At 39.8% G+C, this 13,660-nt stretch overlaps 2 protein-coding genes across 3 annotated transcripts in view; one reads left to right on the top strand and one right to left on the bottom strand.

The window, feature by feature from the left end:
* The window catches only part of LOC123753897 (uncharacterized), a 36,374-nt gene extending 24,502 nt beyond the window's left edge, over window positions 1–11,872 (top strand). For both annotated transcript variants that reach the window (XM_069321639.1, XM_069321564.1), the window contains exons 2-4: window positions 2,422–2,627; window positions 10,274–10,361; window positions 10,685–11,872. In XM_069321639.1, coding sequence (XP_069177740.1) covers window positions 2,458–2,627; window positions 10,274–10,361; window positions 10,685–11,827 — 1,401 coding nt within the window. In that variant the 5' untranslated portion in view covers window positions 2,422–2,457 and the 3' untranslated portion in view covers window positions 11,828–11,872. The remainder of the gene's footprint in view (window positions 1–2,421; window positions 2,628–10,273; window positions 10,362–10,684) is intronic.
* The window catches only part of LOC123753850 (uncharacterized), a 490,864-nt gene that overhangs the window by 57,419 nt on the left and 419,785 nt on the right, over window positions 1–13,660 (bottom strand). The gene's annotated exons all lie outside the window — the stretch shown is intronic.

Raw genomic sequence — 13,660 nt, 5'->3', positions numbered from 1 at the left:
ATGAACAATGGACCTGCTAGTTCCAGTTTGCACTGTTCTACTTTCTTCAAATTCATCCAGGAGTTCTCGTCTAATAACACTTTTAAGGGATCTATTTGATAACTCACTTTGGAGTTGTTGTTGTTGTTGTTAAAGATTCGCTACCTGGAACAAAAAATCCAAAGTAGCACGGGCTATGGTGAGCCCGTAGTGGTACACTTTGGAGACGACTCCTAACCTATACTTCTTTTCAAGGTCATGTTTTTTTATTAATAGATTTAAATATACTCTTTGTAAGCCATGGAGTGTTTAACCTATTATTTATATATGTATTTATTTATTTATTTATTTATTTATTTATTTATAAATATACAAGAAGGTACATTGGGATTGTGAGGATACATAGCATAGTAATTACATTCTTGTAAAGCCACTAGTACGCGCAGCGTTTCGGGCAGGTCCATAATCTAAGAAACTTATAAGTAGGTAAATACTTGCAAAATTTATATAAATGCTAACAGTTATATAGCATGAAAAAAAATAAAAGATGAGAGAAAAATTGTAGGTATATTAAAGCACATAGGTAGCTGAGAATGATTGCAGTGACAGCTTGAATGGTAGTTTAACAAAACTTAGCAGGCACAATACAGCATATGGCTAGCACATAAAAGAAGGCAGCAATGATAAAGTTGTTTGGATTAAGTATATAAAGATTGGGAGATTGGGTAACATTAGATACAGAGCAAATTTAAAGCTCAGTGTAGGAAACTACGAAGATGAAATTAGGTACTTTTTGGCTTTGCTTTTAAATGAGGCGAAAGTTTGACAGCTTTTCAATTCACTAGGGAGTGAGTTCCATAGACTAGGTCCCTTAATTTGCATAGAGTGTTTACACAGATTAAGTTTGACCCTGGGGATATGTAGCTTGTTTCGTTAGCATTGGACAGTGGGAGTTATAATGGTTCAGAGTTTTCTGAAGAAATGTTTGCACTGCTAGGTTGATGTTCACTATGTCACCTAATTCAGCCTCCCAGTTGATATTAGCAGCAGCAGCAATAAAGTTGCTTATAGAAGTTTCATTGTGCAGCTTAAAGCTTATCTTCCTTGTATCTAGAGGTGGTATATTAATGTTGGTTAGGAGAAATGATGGGTAAAGGTCTGCGGTCCTATCAATGATTATCCCTGAAGTGGAGAGCTTATGTTAGTCCAGATGTGGTCAAGAGCAGTGGCATTACTATCAGTGATTCCAGTAGGTCTAGTGATTAAGGGTATGAGGAAGCAGGAATTCATACAGTTGAGGAAACTGTAGGAAGGTTTTCAGGCTCGCAGAGGTCAATATTAATGTCCCCTGCGATAACTAAAAGGTTTTTGTTCAGTCTGTTATCTAGTATTAGATTTCTAAGGTTAGAGTTGAATTCGGACACATCAGTGTTAGGAATTCTATAGACTGCACCCACAGTCAGGACAGACTCAGCACCCTTGGCTCTGAAACTGGCAAAGATATACTCCCCACAGGAGTCTCTAGTTCTAATTACTTTTAAGCATGTTAGTTCTTGGTGGTAGTAAAGAGCAGTGCCACCACCTCTCTGAATTGGTCGACAGTTGTGAATTGCTGAGTAGTTAGGCATGTTAAAGAGTTGAGGATTATCCTCTTTTAACCACGTTTCAGTAAGTGTAACAAAAGAGAATTTGTTGTCAACAGTTTGAATCAAGGCACTAACATCATCAAAGTGTTTGCTAAGTGATCTTACATTCAAGTTAATTACAGAGATATTGTGATTATGTGTTAATACATTGTTTACATCATGTGCTGTAAAATATCTGCAATTTTGATCATTAAAGTGATGATTGTCATATATACTGGTAAGAGGTTTAGTTCTGGGTCTATACTTTATTTTTATGTTCTTAAATATAGAGAGTTCATATGGCTATTGCTCCCTGCACCTCTCTGAGTGGGCCAGGTTCTGGTTCGTGCGCCCCTGGTAGGCACTCCAACTCCAAGGACTGATTGCACAAAACTAATATGGCACATATAGGGGCCTCGTAGCCTGGTGGATAGCGCGCAGGACTCGTAATTCTGTGGCGCGGGTTCGATTCCCGCACGAGGCAGAAACAAATGGGCAAAGTTTCTTTCACCCTAAGTGCCCCTGTTACCTAGCAGTAAATAGGTACCTGGGAGTTAGTCAGCTGTCACGGGCTGCTTCCTGGGGTGTGTGTGTGTGTGTGTGTGGTGTGGAAAAAAAAAGTAGTTAGTAAACAGTTGATTGACAGTTGAGAGGCGGGCCGAAAGAGCAAAGCTCAACCCCCGTAAAAACACAACTAGTAAACACAACTAGTAAACACATGTTAGTCTGATAACTTCAGGGAGCTTCCTGGGGCTCAACCAGAAAATGTCGTTTCATCACATTCAACGCTGTTTTGTTACTCTTTTCTCCCCATCAGAAAATAGTGTAGGCCGTAGGGAGAGGAAGTGGCGCGATGATGAGCGGGCAGGAGGACTTGTGGCTGCATGCGGCCTCTAGTGACGCGGAGACCTTGGCGGCAGCACACCAGCACGGGACCTTCCTCACCTGCTACACTCTCCACCTCTCCTCTCACAAACCTCTCCACCAGAGTGCTCTCATCTCTACCCTCACTCACCTCTACAGGTGGGAAGAGCCAGCACCTGTGCACACCCACCAGACTTGTCTTGCCAGGGACAAATACACACACAATACAACAGAGAATTGGGTGATGCATCCGAAAGCAAGGCGAAATAGCGAGGAAGTATGTGATAGAATGTGGAAGTATGTGGTAGAAGTTGTGATAGAATGTGGAAGTATGTGGTAGAAGTTGTGATAGAATGTGGAAGTATGTGGTAGAAGTTGTGATAGAATGTAGTAGAAGTAGTAGAGTGTGGAAGTATGTGGTAGAAGTTGTGATAGAATGTAGTAGAAGTAGTAGAGTGTGGAAGTATGTGGTAGAAGTTGTGATAGAATGTGGTAGAAGTAGTAGAGTGTGGAAGAATGTGGTAGAAGTTGTGATAGAATGTAGTAGAATGTGGTAGAGGTCATCCATGCAACAATGATTTCTGGAGTGTAATGGAGTGTCTCAATTACCATTAGCAAATGGTAATGGAGACCACTTTTAGACCATTTAGAATGGTCTAAAAGTAGCGAATTTGTAATTAAAGGAGCCCGATATTTTGTTTCAGATTGTTTTCATACGGTTTTCAAAGTAATATTTATTTATTTATTTATATACAAGAAGGTACATTGGGTTTGCGAGAATACATAGCATGGTATTTACAATCTTGTAAAGCCACTAGTACGCGCGGCGTTTCGGGCAGATCCTTAATCTAACAGATAATTTTATGTAGGTAAATTCTAGCAGAATTAATAAAATGATAACAGATACATTGCAAGAAAAAAAATGAGATGGGAGAGATTAGTAAGTATATTAAAGCACATTGGTATATTAAAGCTCTGATTGATTACATTGACAGCTTGATTGGTAATTTAAACAAGATTAATAGGCACTATACAGCAGATTGACAGCACATATAAGACAGCAATGATCACAATGGTAAAGATGTTTGGATTGGGTACATAAAGATTAGGATATTAGGTAACAATAGATGCAGTGCAATTTTAAAGCAACAATGTAAAAAACTATGAAGATGAAATTAGGTACTTTTTAGTTTTGTTTTTGAATGACGCTAAAGTTGGACAGCTTTTCAATTCATTAGGGAGTGAGTTCCATAGACTGGGTCCCTTTATTTGCATAGTGTGTTTACACAGATTAAGTTTGACTCTGGGGATATCAAAGAGATATTTATTTCTGGTGTGGTGATAATGGGTCCTATTACATCTGTCCAGGGAGAGTTTCAGAGCAGGATTTGCATTTAAGAACAGGGTTTTGTAAATGTAGTTGACACAAGAGAATTTATGGAGTGAGATTATATTTAGCATGTTTAGGGAGTTAAACAAGGGGGCTGAGTGTTGTCTGAAAGCAGAATTTGTTATTATCCTAATAGCAGATTTTTGCTGGGTGATGATGGACTTGAGGTGGTTTGCAGTGGTAGACCCCCATGCACAGATAACATAATTAAGATAGGGATAGATTAGCGCATAATATAGAGAGATGAGAGCAGAGTTCGGTACATAATATCTGATTTTGGAGAGTATCCCAACTGTTTTAGAGACTTTCTTAGTTATGTGTATGTTTACATTAAAACATTACAAATATTATTATACAAATATTAATTATACTATATACATATATTAATTATACTAATTATTAAATATTAATTATTAATTATATAAATATTATTTATACAAATATTAATTATACTATATACAATATTATACAAATATTATTATACAAATAATATTAACATTACAAATATTACATTAAAATATATTTTAATACAGAGAAACACTACATGTTTTTAATGGTTGTATTAATATTACCACTGCATGTATAATACAAAAAGTGATAATAGGATAACTTAGCAATATTTGCTGCATGTAGCATAATAGGTGTAGAGTCGCTCAATGTCTTCACAGTTGAAGATTATCAAGACCATCTTCGTCTACATCCACAACCTTGTTCTTGTATATTACAGACTCATATTTTATCACTTACATGAGGTGGTTCAAATGAGGAGCAACAAGTGTTTTCACCTTTAAAAAAATAATCACCATTTTGAAAGTTTCATCATTACTAGGAATACGAGAAGCCTTTGCAAGCCTTCACTAAAAATTTATGGTATGTTTCTTGCACATTTTGAAGCTTTTCCTGGTTAATATCATTTGTTTTTGTCTGTTAGTGGCTTGAGGTGTAGAAAATTAATAACCAAAGTCCACTTTCTCCAGGGGCAGATAAATGAAATTGAAGACCAGACCACACACTAGAAATTGAAGGGACGACGACGTTTCGGTCCGTCCTGGACCATTCTCAAGTCGATTGTGATTCTCAAGTCGACACAATCGACTTGAGAATGGTCCAGGACGGACCGAAACGTCGTCGTCCCTTCAATTTCTAGTGTGTGGTCTGGTCAACATACTTCAGCCACGTTATTGTGACTCATCGCCTGCAAATGAAATTGAAGTTCAAATGAACATGAAGCTTTGCATAATCAGGATGCTCGGTCCTTCTAAGAGTGAAGTTTTCTAAGTCAGTGTGAAGGCTACACTGATCTGCTTTATATTTGTGATAAAGTAAATTCATCCTTTCAAAATGATTTAGGATTAGTTTGAGAAATGTGAAATATAACTTATTGGCAGGATCAGAGTACAGTTAAAATAGTTGCCTTGCAGTATATTGATCACAAAAGGAAGAAGCGATTTGGTAATGAGTTGCTCAAAAATCCCACTGATCTAACAGTCGTTCTACACTATTGTTCCTCGCCAGCCATCGTCTTCCTGACAAAGGTGTCAACTGTAAGGGATATTTTCCATCATTTATAAGTCTGTAAATTTCTAAATACTTTTATCTCCTAAATGAAAATCTGTGGAACCATCTGAAGCTTTTTCTTATCATGAAGTCGATGCTGGAAGGTAATTGAAGAGAAGCGAGAGAAAAGACCAATGCAAGGAATGATGTGAGCGTTTGATAACAGTCTCCGTGGCGCAGTGGTACGATACTCGCCTGGCGTTTCGCAAGCGCCTTGCCTTGGGTTCGAATCCTGGCCGAGGAGGATTGACTGGGCTCCAATCCTAAACTGTTGCCTCTGTTCACCCAGCAGTGAATGGGTGCCTGGTTGTTAAACGATTCGGCGGGGTCGTTTTGCGGGGAAATTAGGGTTAAGGACCTGCCCGAAACGCTACGCGTACTAGTGGCTTTACAAGATTGTAAACTCTTGTATGTATAATGAACATCTGAGGGATATCCTTCTTGTTGCATGGCATGATTTGTTGCATGGCATGATTTGTTGCATGGCATGATTTGTTGCATGGTATGATTTGTTGCATGGCATGATTTGTTGCATGGCATGATTTGTTGCATGGCATGATTTGTTGCATGGTATGATTTGTTGCATGACATGATTTGTTGCATGGTATGATTTGTTGCATGGTATGATTTGTTGCATGGTATGATTTGTTGCATGGCATGATTTGTTGCATGGTATGATTTGTTGCATGGCATGATTTGTTGCATGGTATGATTTGTTGCATGGCATGATTTGTTGCATGGCATGATTTGTTGCATGGCATGATTTGTTGCATGGCATGATTTGTTGCATGGTATGATTTGTTGCATGGTATGATTTGTTGCATGGTATGATTTGTTGCATGGTATGATTTGTTGCATGTTATGATTTGTTGCATGACATGATTTGTTGCATGGCATGATTTGTTGCATGGCATGATTTGTTGCATGACATGATTTGTTGCATGACATGATTTGTTGCATGTCATGATTTGTTGCATAGCATGATTTGTTGCATGGCATGATTTGTTTTGCACTACTGACTTGTTGCATGACATGATTTGTTGCATGACATGATTTGTTGCATGGTATGAAATGTTGCATGACATGATTTGTTTTGCACTACTGACTTGTTGCATGACATGATTTGTTGCATGACATGATTTGTTGCATGGTATGAAATGTTGCATGACATGATTAGTTGCATGACATGATTTGTTGCATGACATGATTTGTTGCATGGTATGAAATGTTGCATGACATGATTTGTTTTGCACTACTGACTTGTTGCATGACATGACTTGTTGCATGACATGACTTGTTGCATGACATGATTTGTTGCACGACATGATTTGTTGCATGACATGATTTGTTGCATGACATGATTTGTTGCACGACATGATTTGTTGCATGACATGATTTGTTGCATGACATGATTTGTTGCACGACATGATTTGTTGCATGACATGATTTGTTGCACGACATGATTTGTTGCATGACATGATTTGTTGCATGGCATGATTTGTTGCACGACATGATTTGTTGCATGACATGATTTGTTGCATGACATGATTTGTTGCATGGCATGATTTGTTGCATGGCATGATTTGTTGCATGGCATGATTTGTTGCATGGCATGATTTGTTGCACGACATGATTTGTTGCATGGCATGATTTGTTGCATGACATGATTTGTTGCATGACATGATTTGTTGCATGGCATGATTTGTTGCATGGCATGATTTGTTGCATGTATGATTTGTTGCATGGCATGATTTGTTGCATGTATGATTTGTTGCATGACATGATTTGTTGCATGACATGATTTGTTGCATGACATGACTTGTTGCATGGCATGATTTGTTGCATGGCATGATTTGTTGCATGACATGATTTGTTGCATGACATGACTTGTTGCATGGCATGATTTGTTGCATGACATGATTTGTTGCATGACATGACTTGTTGCATGACATGATTTGTTGCATGGCATGATTTGTTGCATGACATGATTTGTTGCATGACATGATTTGTTGCATGGCATGATTTGTTGCATGTATGATTTGTTGCATGACATGATTTGTTGCATGACATGATTTGTTGCATGGCATGATTTGTTGCACGACATGATTTGTTGCATGGCATGATTTGTTGCATGACATGATTTGTTGCATGACATGATTTGTTGCATGGCATGATTTGTTGCATGGCATGATTTGTTGCATGGCATGATTTGTTGCATGTATGATTTGTTGCATGACATGATTTGTTGCATGGTATGATTTGTTGCATGCCATGATTTGTTGCATGGTATGATTTGTTGCATGGCATGATTTGTTGCATGGCATGATTTGTTGCATGTATGATTTGTTGCATGACATGATTTGTTGCATGGTATGATTTGTTGCATGCCATGATTTGTTGCATGACATGATTTGTTGCATGGTATGATTTGTTGCATGCCATGATTTGTTGCATGGTATGATTTGTTGCATGTCATGATTTGTTGCATGGTATGATTTGTTGCATGACATGATTTGTTGTATGACATGATTTGTTGCATGGCATGATTTGTTGCATGTATGATTTGTTGCATGACATGATTTGTTGCATGTCATGATTTGTTGCATGGCATGATTTGTTGCATGACATGATTTGTTGCATGACATGACTTGTTGCATGACATGATTTGTTGCATGACATGACTTGTTGCATGGCATGATTTGTTGCATGACATGATTTGTTGCATGACATGACTTGTTGCATGGCATGATTTGTTGCATGACATGATTTGTTGCATGCCATGACTTGTTGCATGACATGATTTGTTGCATGGCATGATTTGTTGCATGACATGATTTGTTGCATGACATGATTTGTTGCATGGCATGATTTGTTGCATGACATGATTTGTTGCATGGTATGATTTGTTGCATGGTATGATTTGTTGCATGGCATGATTTGTTGCATGACATGACTTGTTGCATGGTATGATTTGTTGCATGACATGATTTGTTGCATGACATGATTTGTTGCATGGCATGATTTGTTGCATGACATGATTTGTTGCATGACATGATTTGTTGCATGGCATGATTTGTTGCATGACATGACTTGTTGCATGGTATGATTTGTTGCATGACATGATTTGTTGCATGACATGATTTGTTGCATGGCATGATTTGTTGCTTGACATGATTTGTTGCATGTATGATTTGTTGCATGACATGATTTGTTGCATGGCATGATTTGTTGCATGTATGATTTGTTGCATGACATGATTTGTTGCATGTATGATTTGTTGCATGACATGATTTGTTGCATGACATGATTTGTTGCATGACATGATTTGTTGCATGACATGATTTGTTGCATGGCATGATTTGTTGCATGTATGATTTGTTGCATGACATGATTTGTTGCATGGCATGATTTGTTGCATGACATGATTTGTTGCATGACATGATTTGTTGCATGGCATGATTTGTTGCATGACATGATTTGTTGCATGGCATGATTTGTTGCATGTATGATTTGTTGCATGGCATGATTTGTTGCATGACATGATTTGTTGCATGGCATGATTTGTTGCTTGACATGATTATTTCGCATGACACGATTATTTTGACCACTGATTTGTTGCATGACATGATTTTTTTGCATAACATGATTTGTTGCATAAGATGAATGTTTTGTTGATTTGTTGCATGACATGACTGAACCATATATTTATTGCATAATATGATTGTTTTAAACAATGATTTGTTGCATGATATGATTGTATTGCACCATTGATTTACTGAATACATTATTGATTTTCTGAATGAATTATTGATTTGTTGCATTAAATGACTGTTTTGTACCATTGATTTGTCGTATTACTTGAATGTTTTATACCACTGGTTTTGTTCCATTGCATGACTTTTTGCATCATTCATTTCTTACATTACAGTTTTTTTTTGTTCAATTAATTCGCAAATTTCCGTTATTGCTTTGTAACCTTGTTTTACATAATTAAAACCGAGTGTGTTGGGACCACTGTGAGACACTGAGGGTGTTGGGACCACTGTAAGACACTGAGGGTGTTGGGACCACTGTGAGACACTGAGGGTGTTGGGACCACTGTGAGACACTGAGGGTGTTGGGACCACTGTAAGACACTGAGGGTGTTGGGACCACTGTGAGACACTGAGGGTGTTGGGACCACTGTAAGACACTGAGGGTGTTGGGACCACTGTGAGACACTGAGGGTGTTGGGACCACTGTGAGACACTGAGGGTGTTGGGACCACTGTAAGACACTGAGGGTGTTGGGACCACTGTGAGACACTGAGGGTGTTGGGACCACTGTAAGACACTGAGGGTGTTGGGACCACTGTAAGACACTGAAGGTGTTGGGACCACTGTGAGACACTGAGGGTGTTGGGACCACTGTAAGACACTGAGGGTGTTGGGACCACTGTAAGACAGTGAGGGTGTTGGGACCACTGTGAGACAGTGAGGGTGTTGGGGCCACTGTAAGACACTGAGGGTGTTGGGACCACTGTAAGACAGTGAGGGTGTTGGGACCACTGTGAGACACTGAGGGTGTTGGGACCACTGTAAGACACTGAGGGTGTTGGGACCACTGTAAGACACTGAGGGTGTTGGGACCACTGTAAGACACTGAGGGTGTTGGGACCACTGTGAGACACTGAGGGTGTTGGGACCACTGTGAGACACTGAGGGTGTTTGGACCACTGTGAGACAGTGAGGGTGTCTTAATACAAAATGTGTGAGCTGTGTACACCTTGGTGCTCGGATCAAGTCCTTCTTTGTGTTGAGGAAGACAGTTGCATTTGTACAGTGGTGTTGAAGGGTTGAGTGTTGGCGTGCTGTTGCAGGAAGGTCGGGCTGCTGCGGGTGTGTCTGCGGCTGCGGGAGGGTCAACTGTGGCAGCGTCAGATGGAACACTGCATCATTGACTTTAAGGTACCTCCTGCTATAGTTGCACCTCTGCTGCTCTCTGCTAGCATTGTAAATACTCTTTCCTGTTGTAACTATTTTGTAATTTTGTTAGTTAACTACTTTATTTCTAACTTGTGCATCAAGTATGTGAGAAACATATAAGTTTTCATATTGTAATTTAATTATTTATACTGTGTTCAAGTGAAGTAAATATGAATCCAAACAGCTATTGACACTACGACCGTAGACAATAAATGTGTAGTATAAGACATCCTGAGGTAGTGTAATAATTATTATTGTCACTAGAGCTTAAACTGGTTAGACTGAGTGTGGACGCTTCTCAATAGACTGTTGAGGGAGCTGGACTGGAAGAGGTGGAGGAGGAGCTCACTCGTGGCCACTTCAACACTGCCGACGGCCCCTTGTGGCGTGTGAGGCTCCTCGCTCTGCCTGCGACACAACCTTCCACCAATCAAGATCCGGCTCTCTGCCATAGGTACGCCCTCCTGTTTGGTGTCCATCATGAATTAGCCGATGGCTTCACCAACAGTAAAATCTGCAATATGTTGCATTCCATCCTGGACGACGTTGTTGCAGGCCGGCCAGTTGATGACGAGGTCCAGTTCGGCCGACACCTCGGCAATGAACTCTCACAAAAACTTTACCAAGAAGAGGAGAGAAAGTTACTGGAGGATCCAGAACTAAGGGAGAAGGTCACAAGATCGCTGGCGGAGGGCGCTGACTGTCGGCCTCTGCTACTGGACGCCTTTCCTGCTTCAGGAACTACTGATGTAAAAACCTCCTTTGTTAATACTCACTTTGACAAAGATATATCCCAGCTTTTCCGTCAAAAGTGTAAGTCAGAGAGAGTGACCCTTCACTGTGGTCTGGTGGGTGTCATCAATGCCACCTTCATAGCCCTTGTTAAAGGCCGCTGTCAGTTGCCTCCTGACCTGATGTTCCGGGCCGGCCATGATGTAAACATACGCAGATATTACCAAGGTGACACCTCTGACATTCTTGGCAATCATATTCCCTTATTTGGCTTCAGGATTGCCTTCAAAACCTCTCAAGACCTCATGTCAAATTTCTGGCCTACGGTGAGGGAATTTCACAAGCAATTTCAGTCCCAACTGAATGATCGTTACCCACTGAAAAATGTGGCACTAATGTTAATGAACAAATCTATATCTGAAAATATTGATGACCATTTCCAATCGGTGGAGGCACCGGACAGATATTGCACTATATCCAATTTGGGTGATGTGACCAGCATGTTCACAGGTGTTGGAGAGTGTGTGAAGGTGACCAAGCTGACGAGGAAGGCGTCTATACGAGCCATGAACAGCTTCATGACCTTATATGTGCACTCCCTCCACGGCCGCCTTGATGTTACCATCGCCTTCTCCACTCGCTTCTTGGATCATAACTTTGCCCAAGCTTTCATGGACACGATGAACACAACTATTTCAACACTGTGTCACGCCTGATCATGTGTTGTGCATGACCATGTATCCCAACCATGTCACGCCTGATCATGTGTCCCCCAACAGTCTAGGGGTGCAGTGTCAATTTTATAGGTGCCGGAGGTCTGGTGGGCCTGACAAAAGCCTGTAATTTCCTATCCTGTTTCTATACATGTCACACGATTAAGTATTTCGTGTTTATACTCACTAATTATCATAAAATATAATTACCAAAAAAATAAAGAAAAAAACATGTCATGTATTTATCAATTTAAGAAGTTAAAACAGTGCTCACAAAATATATATGGCTCAGGATTCCACTGAACTAGAGGAGGTCCATGTAGTTTAACAAACATAAGTGCTGATACATGATTTATGAGAGTTCTTGAGCTTGTTGTTATTATCAGGTTCATGTGAGTGAATTTCCTCTCACACTCAGCAGTACTAATAGGAATAACTTGTAAACAGCTCAGTAATGGGTGTAAATATTGGGGGATGCGGCGTCCAGGATCCTCCACATCTAAAGGCATTTAGTGAAGAGTAAGAAGAAAAATTGAACCTCTTACAGAGAGATAATATTTCACTATCTATGTAATTAGGTGGTATTTCCTTAGGCCAGAAGTCTTTTTCAAGGACACACATTTCACTTAGCAGTGATATATACATACTTCGAGTTTCAGAAGTTTGAGAGCCTTTCATGGTTGTTGTGAACATGCGGTGCTGTAAATTGTTCACAAGACTAGTAACAAACTATTGATAATTACTGGAGACTTGTTGCTTGAACAAATCCACAAGGGCCGTGGATTACCCTACAGAGTTCTTTGTCGACTTGCTTCCATTCTGAGCTGTGGCTTAGAGCACGGTCGACACGGTGTTGTTAACGCATATGTCGACCGTGCTCTAAGCCACAGCTCAGAATGGAAGCAAGTCGACGAAGAACTCTGTAGGGTAAGGCAGGTCCTAGTCAACAACGGCTTCTCCAATGGTTTCGTCGAAGACATCATAAGAAGGAAAGTGAAACGCCATGCAACCTCTGAAGAGACAACTAACACAACACCTATACCCCCTATTAGACTATTTTACAGGAACTTCTTTTCCACAGCTCATAAAACAGAGGAAAGGGTCCTGAAAGATATTGTTAATAGAAACGTTATCCCTACAGACAAAAATCAGAGGATACAACTGACGATTTACTATAAAACCAGAAAAAACGGCCAGCCTACTCATGAGAAACTCTCCAGACACAAAGCAGAACGCTTTAAAAGAGACCAACGTCATCTATGCCTTCAAATGCCCGCTTGGGGACTGTAAGCTCCAAAAAACCCAGTATATAGGCAAGACAACAACATCTCTTTCTAGGCGTTTAACGATGCATAAACAACAGGGCTCCATTAAGGAACATATAATCTCTTCCCACAACCAAACCATCGCCAGAGAAATCCTAGTAAACAACACAGAAATCATCGATAGATACAGCGATAGCAGGCGGCTAGACGTTTGCGAGGCATTACACATTAAGAAGTCAACACCAGCAATCAACAGCCAATTAATGCACAACTATATTCTACCCACCTCAAGACTCCGCTCCAATATAGAAGCATCAAGAAATATGGACCAATAGGCTTTCTACAATCACTTCCATTTCAATACCCATTATTTCGTGTTCTGTCTTGTGTTGATGAAATTAATACCCTATTAATGCCACCTCACCCCATCCACCTCACTCAAATGTAGATATAAACAAAATCGGAGATGTTTAAGTTCTATTCAGTTGTGTATTTGTAAACTAAAGTCTTTGAAAATGTAATAAGTTTTACGAAACGCGCTCGTGTCGCGTCAGACTAGAAATAAAAATGA

This window comes from Procambarus clarkii, chromosome 1, assembly GCF_040958095.1.
Source record: "Procambarus clarkii isolate CNS0578487 chromosome 1, FALCON_Pclarkii_2.0, whole genome shotgun sequence".
Lineage (NCBI taxonomy): Eukaryota > Metazoa > Arthropoda > Malacostraca > Decapoda > Cambaridae > Procambarus > Procambarus clarkii.
This window is presented reverse-complemented; position numbering and strand designations above follow the sequence as displayed.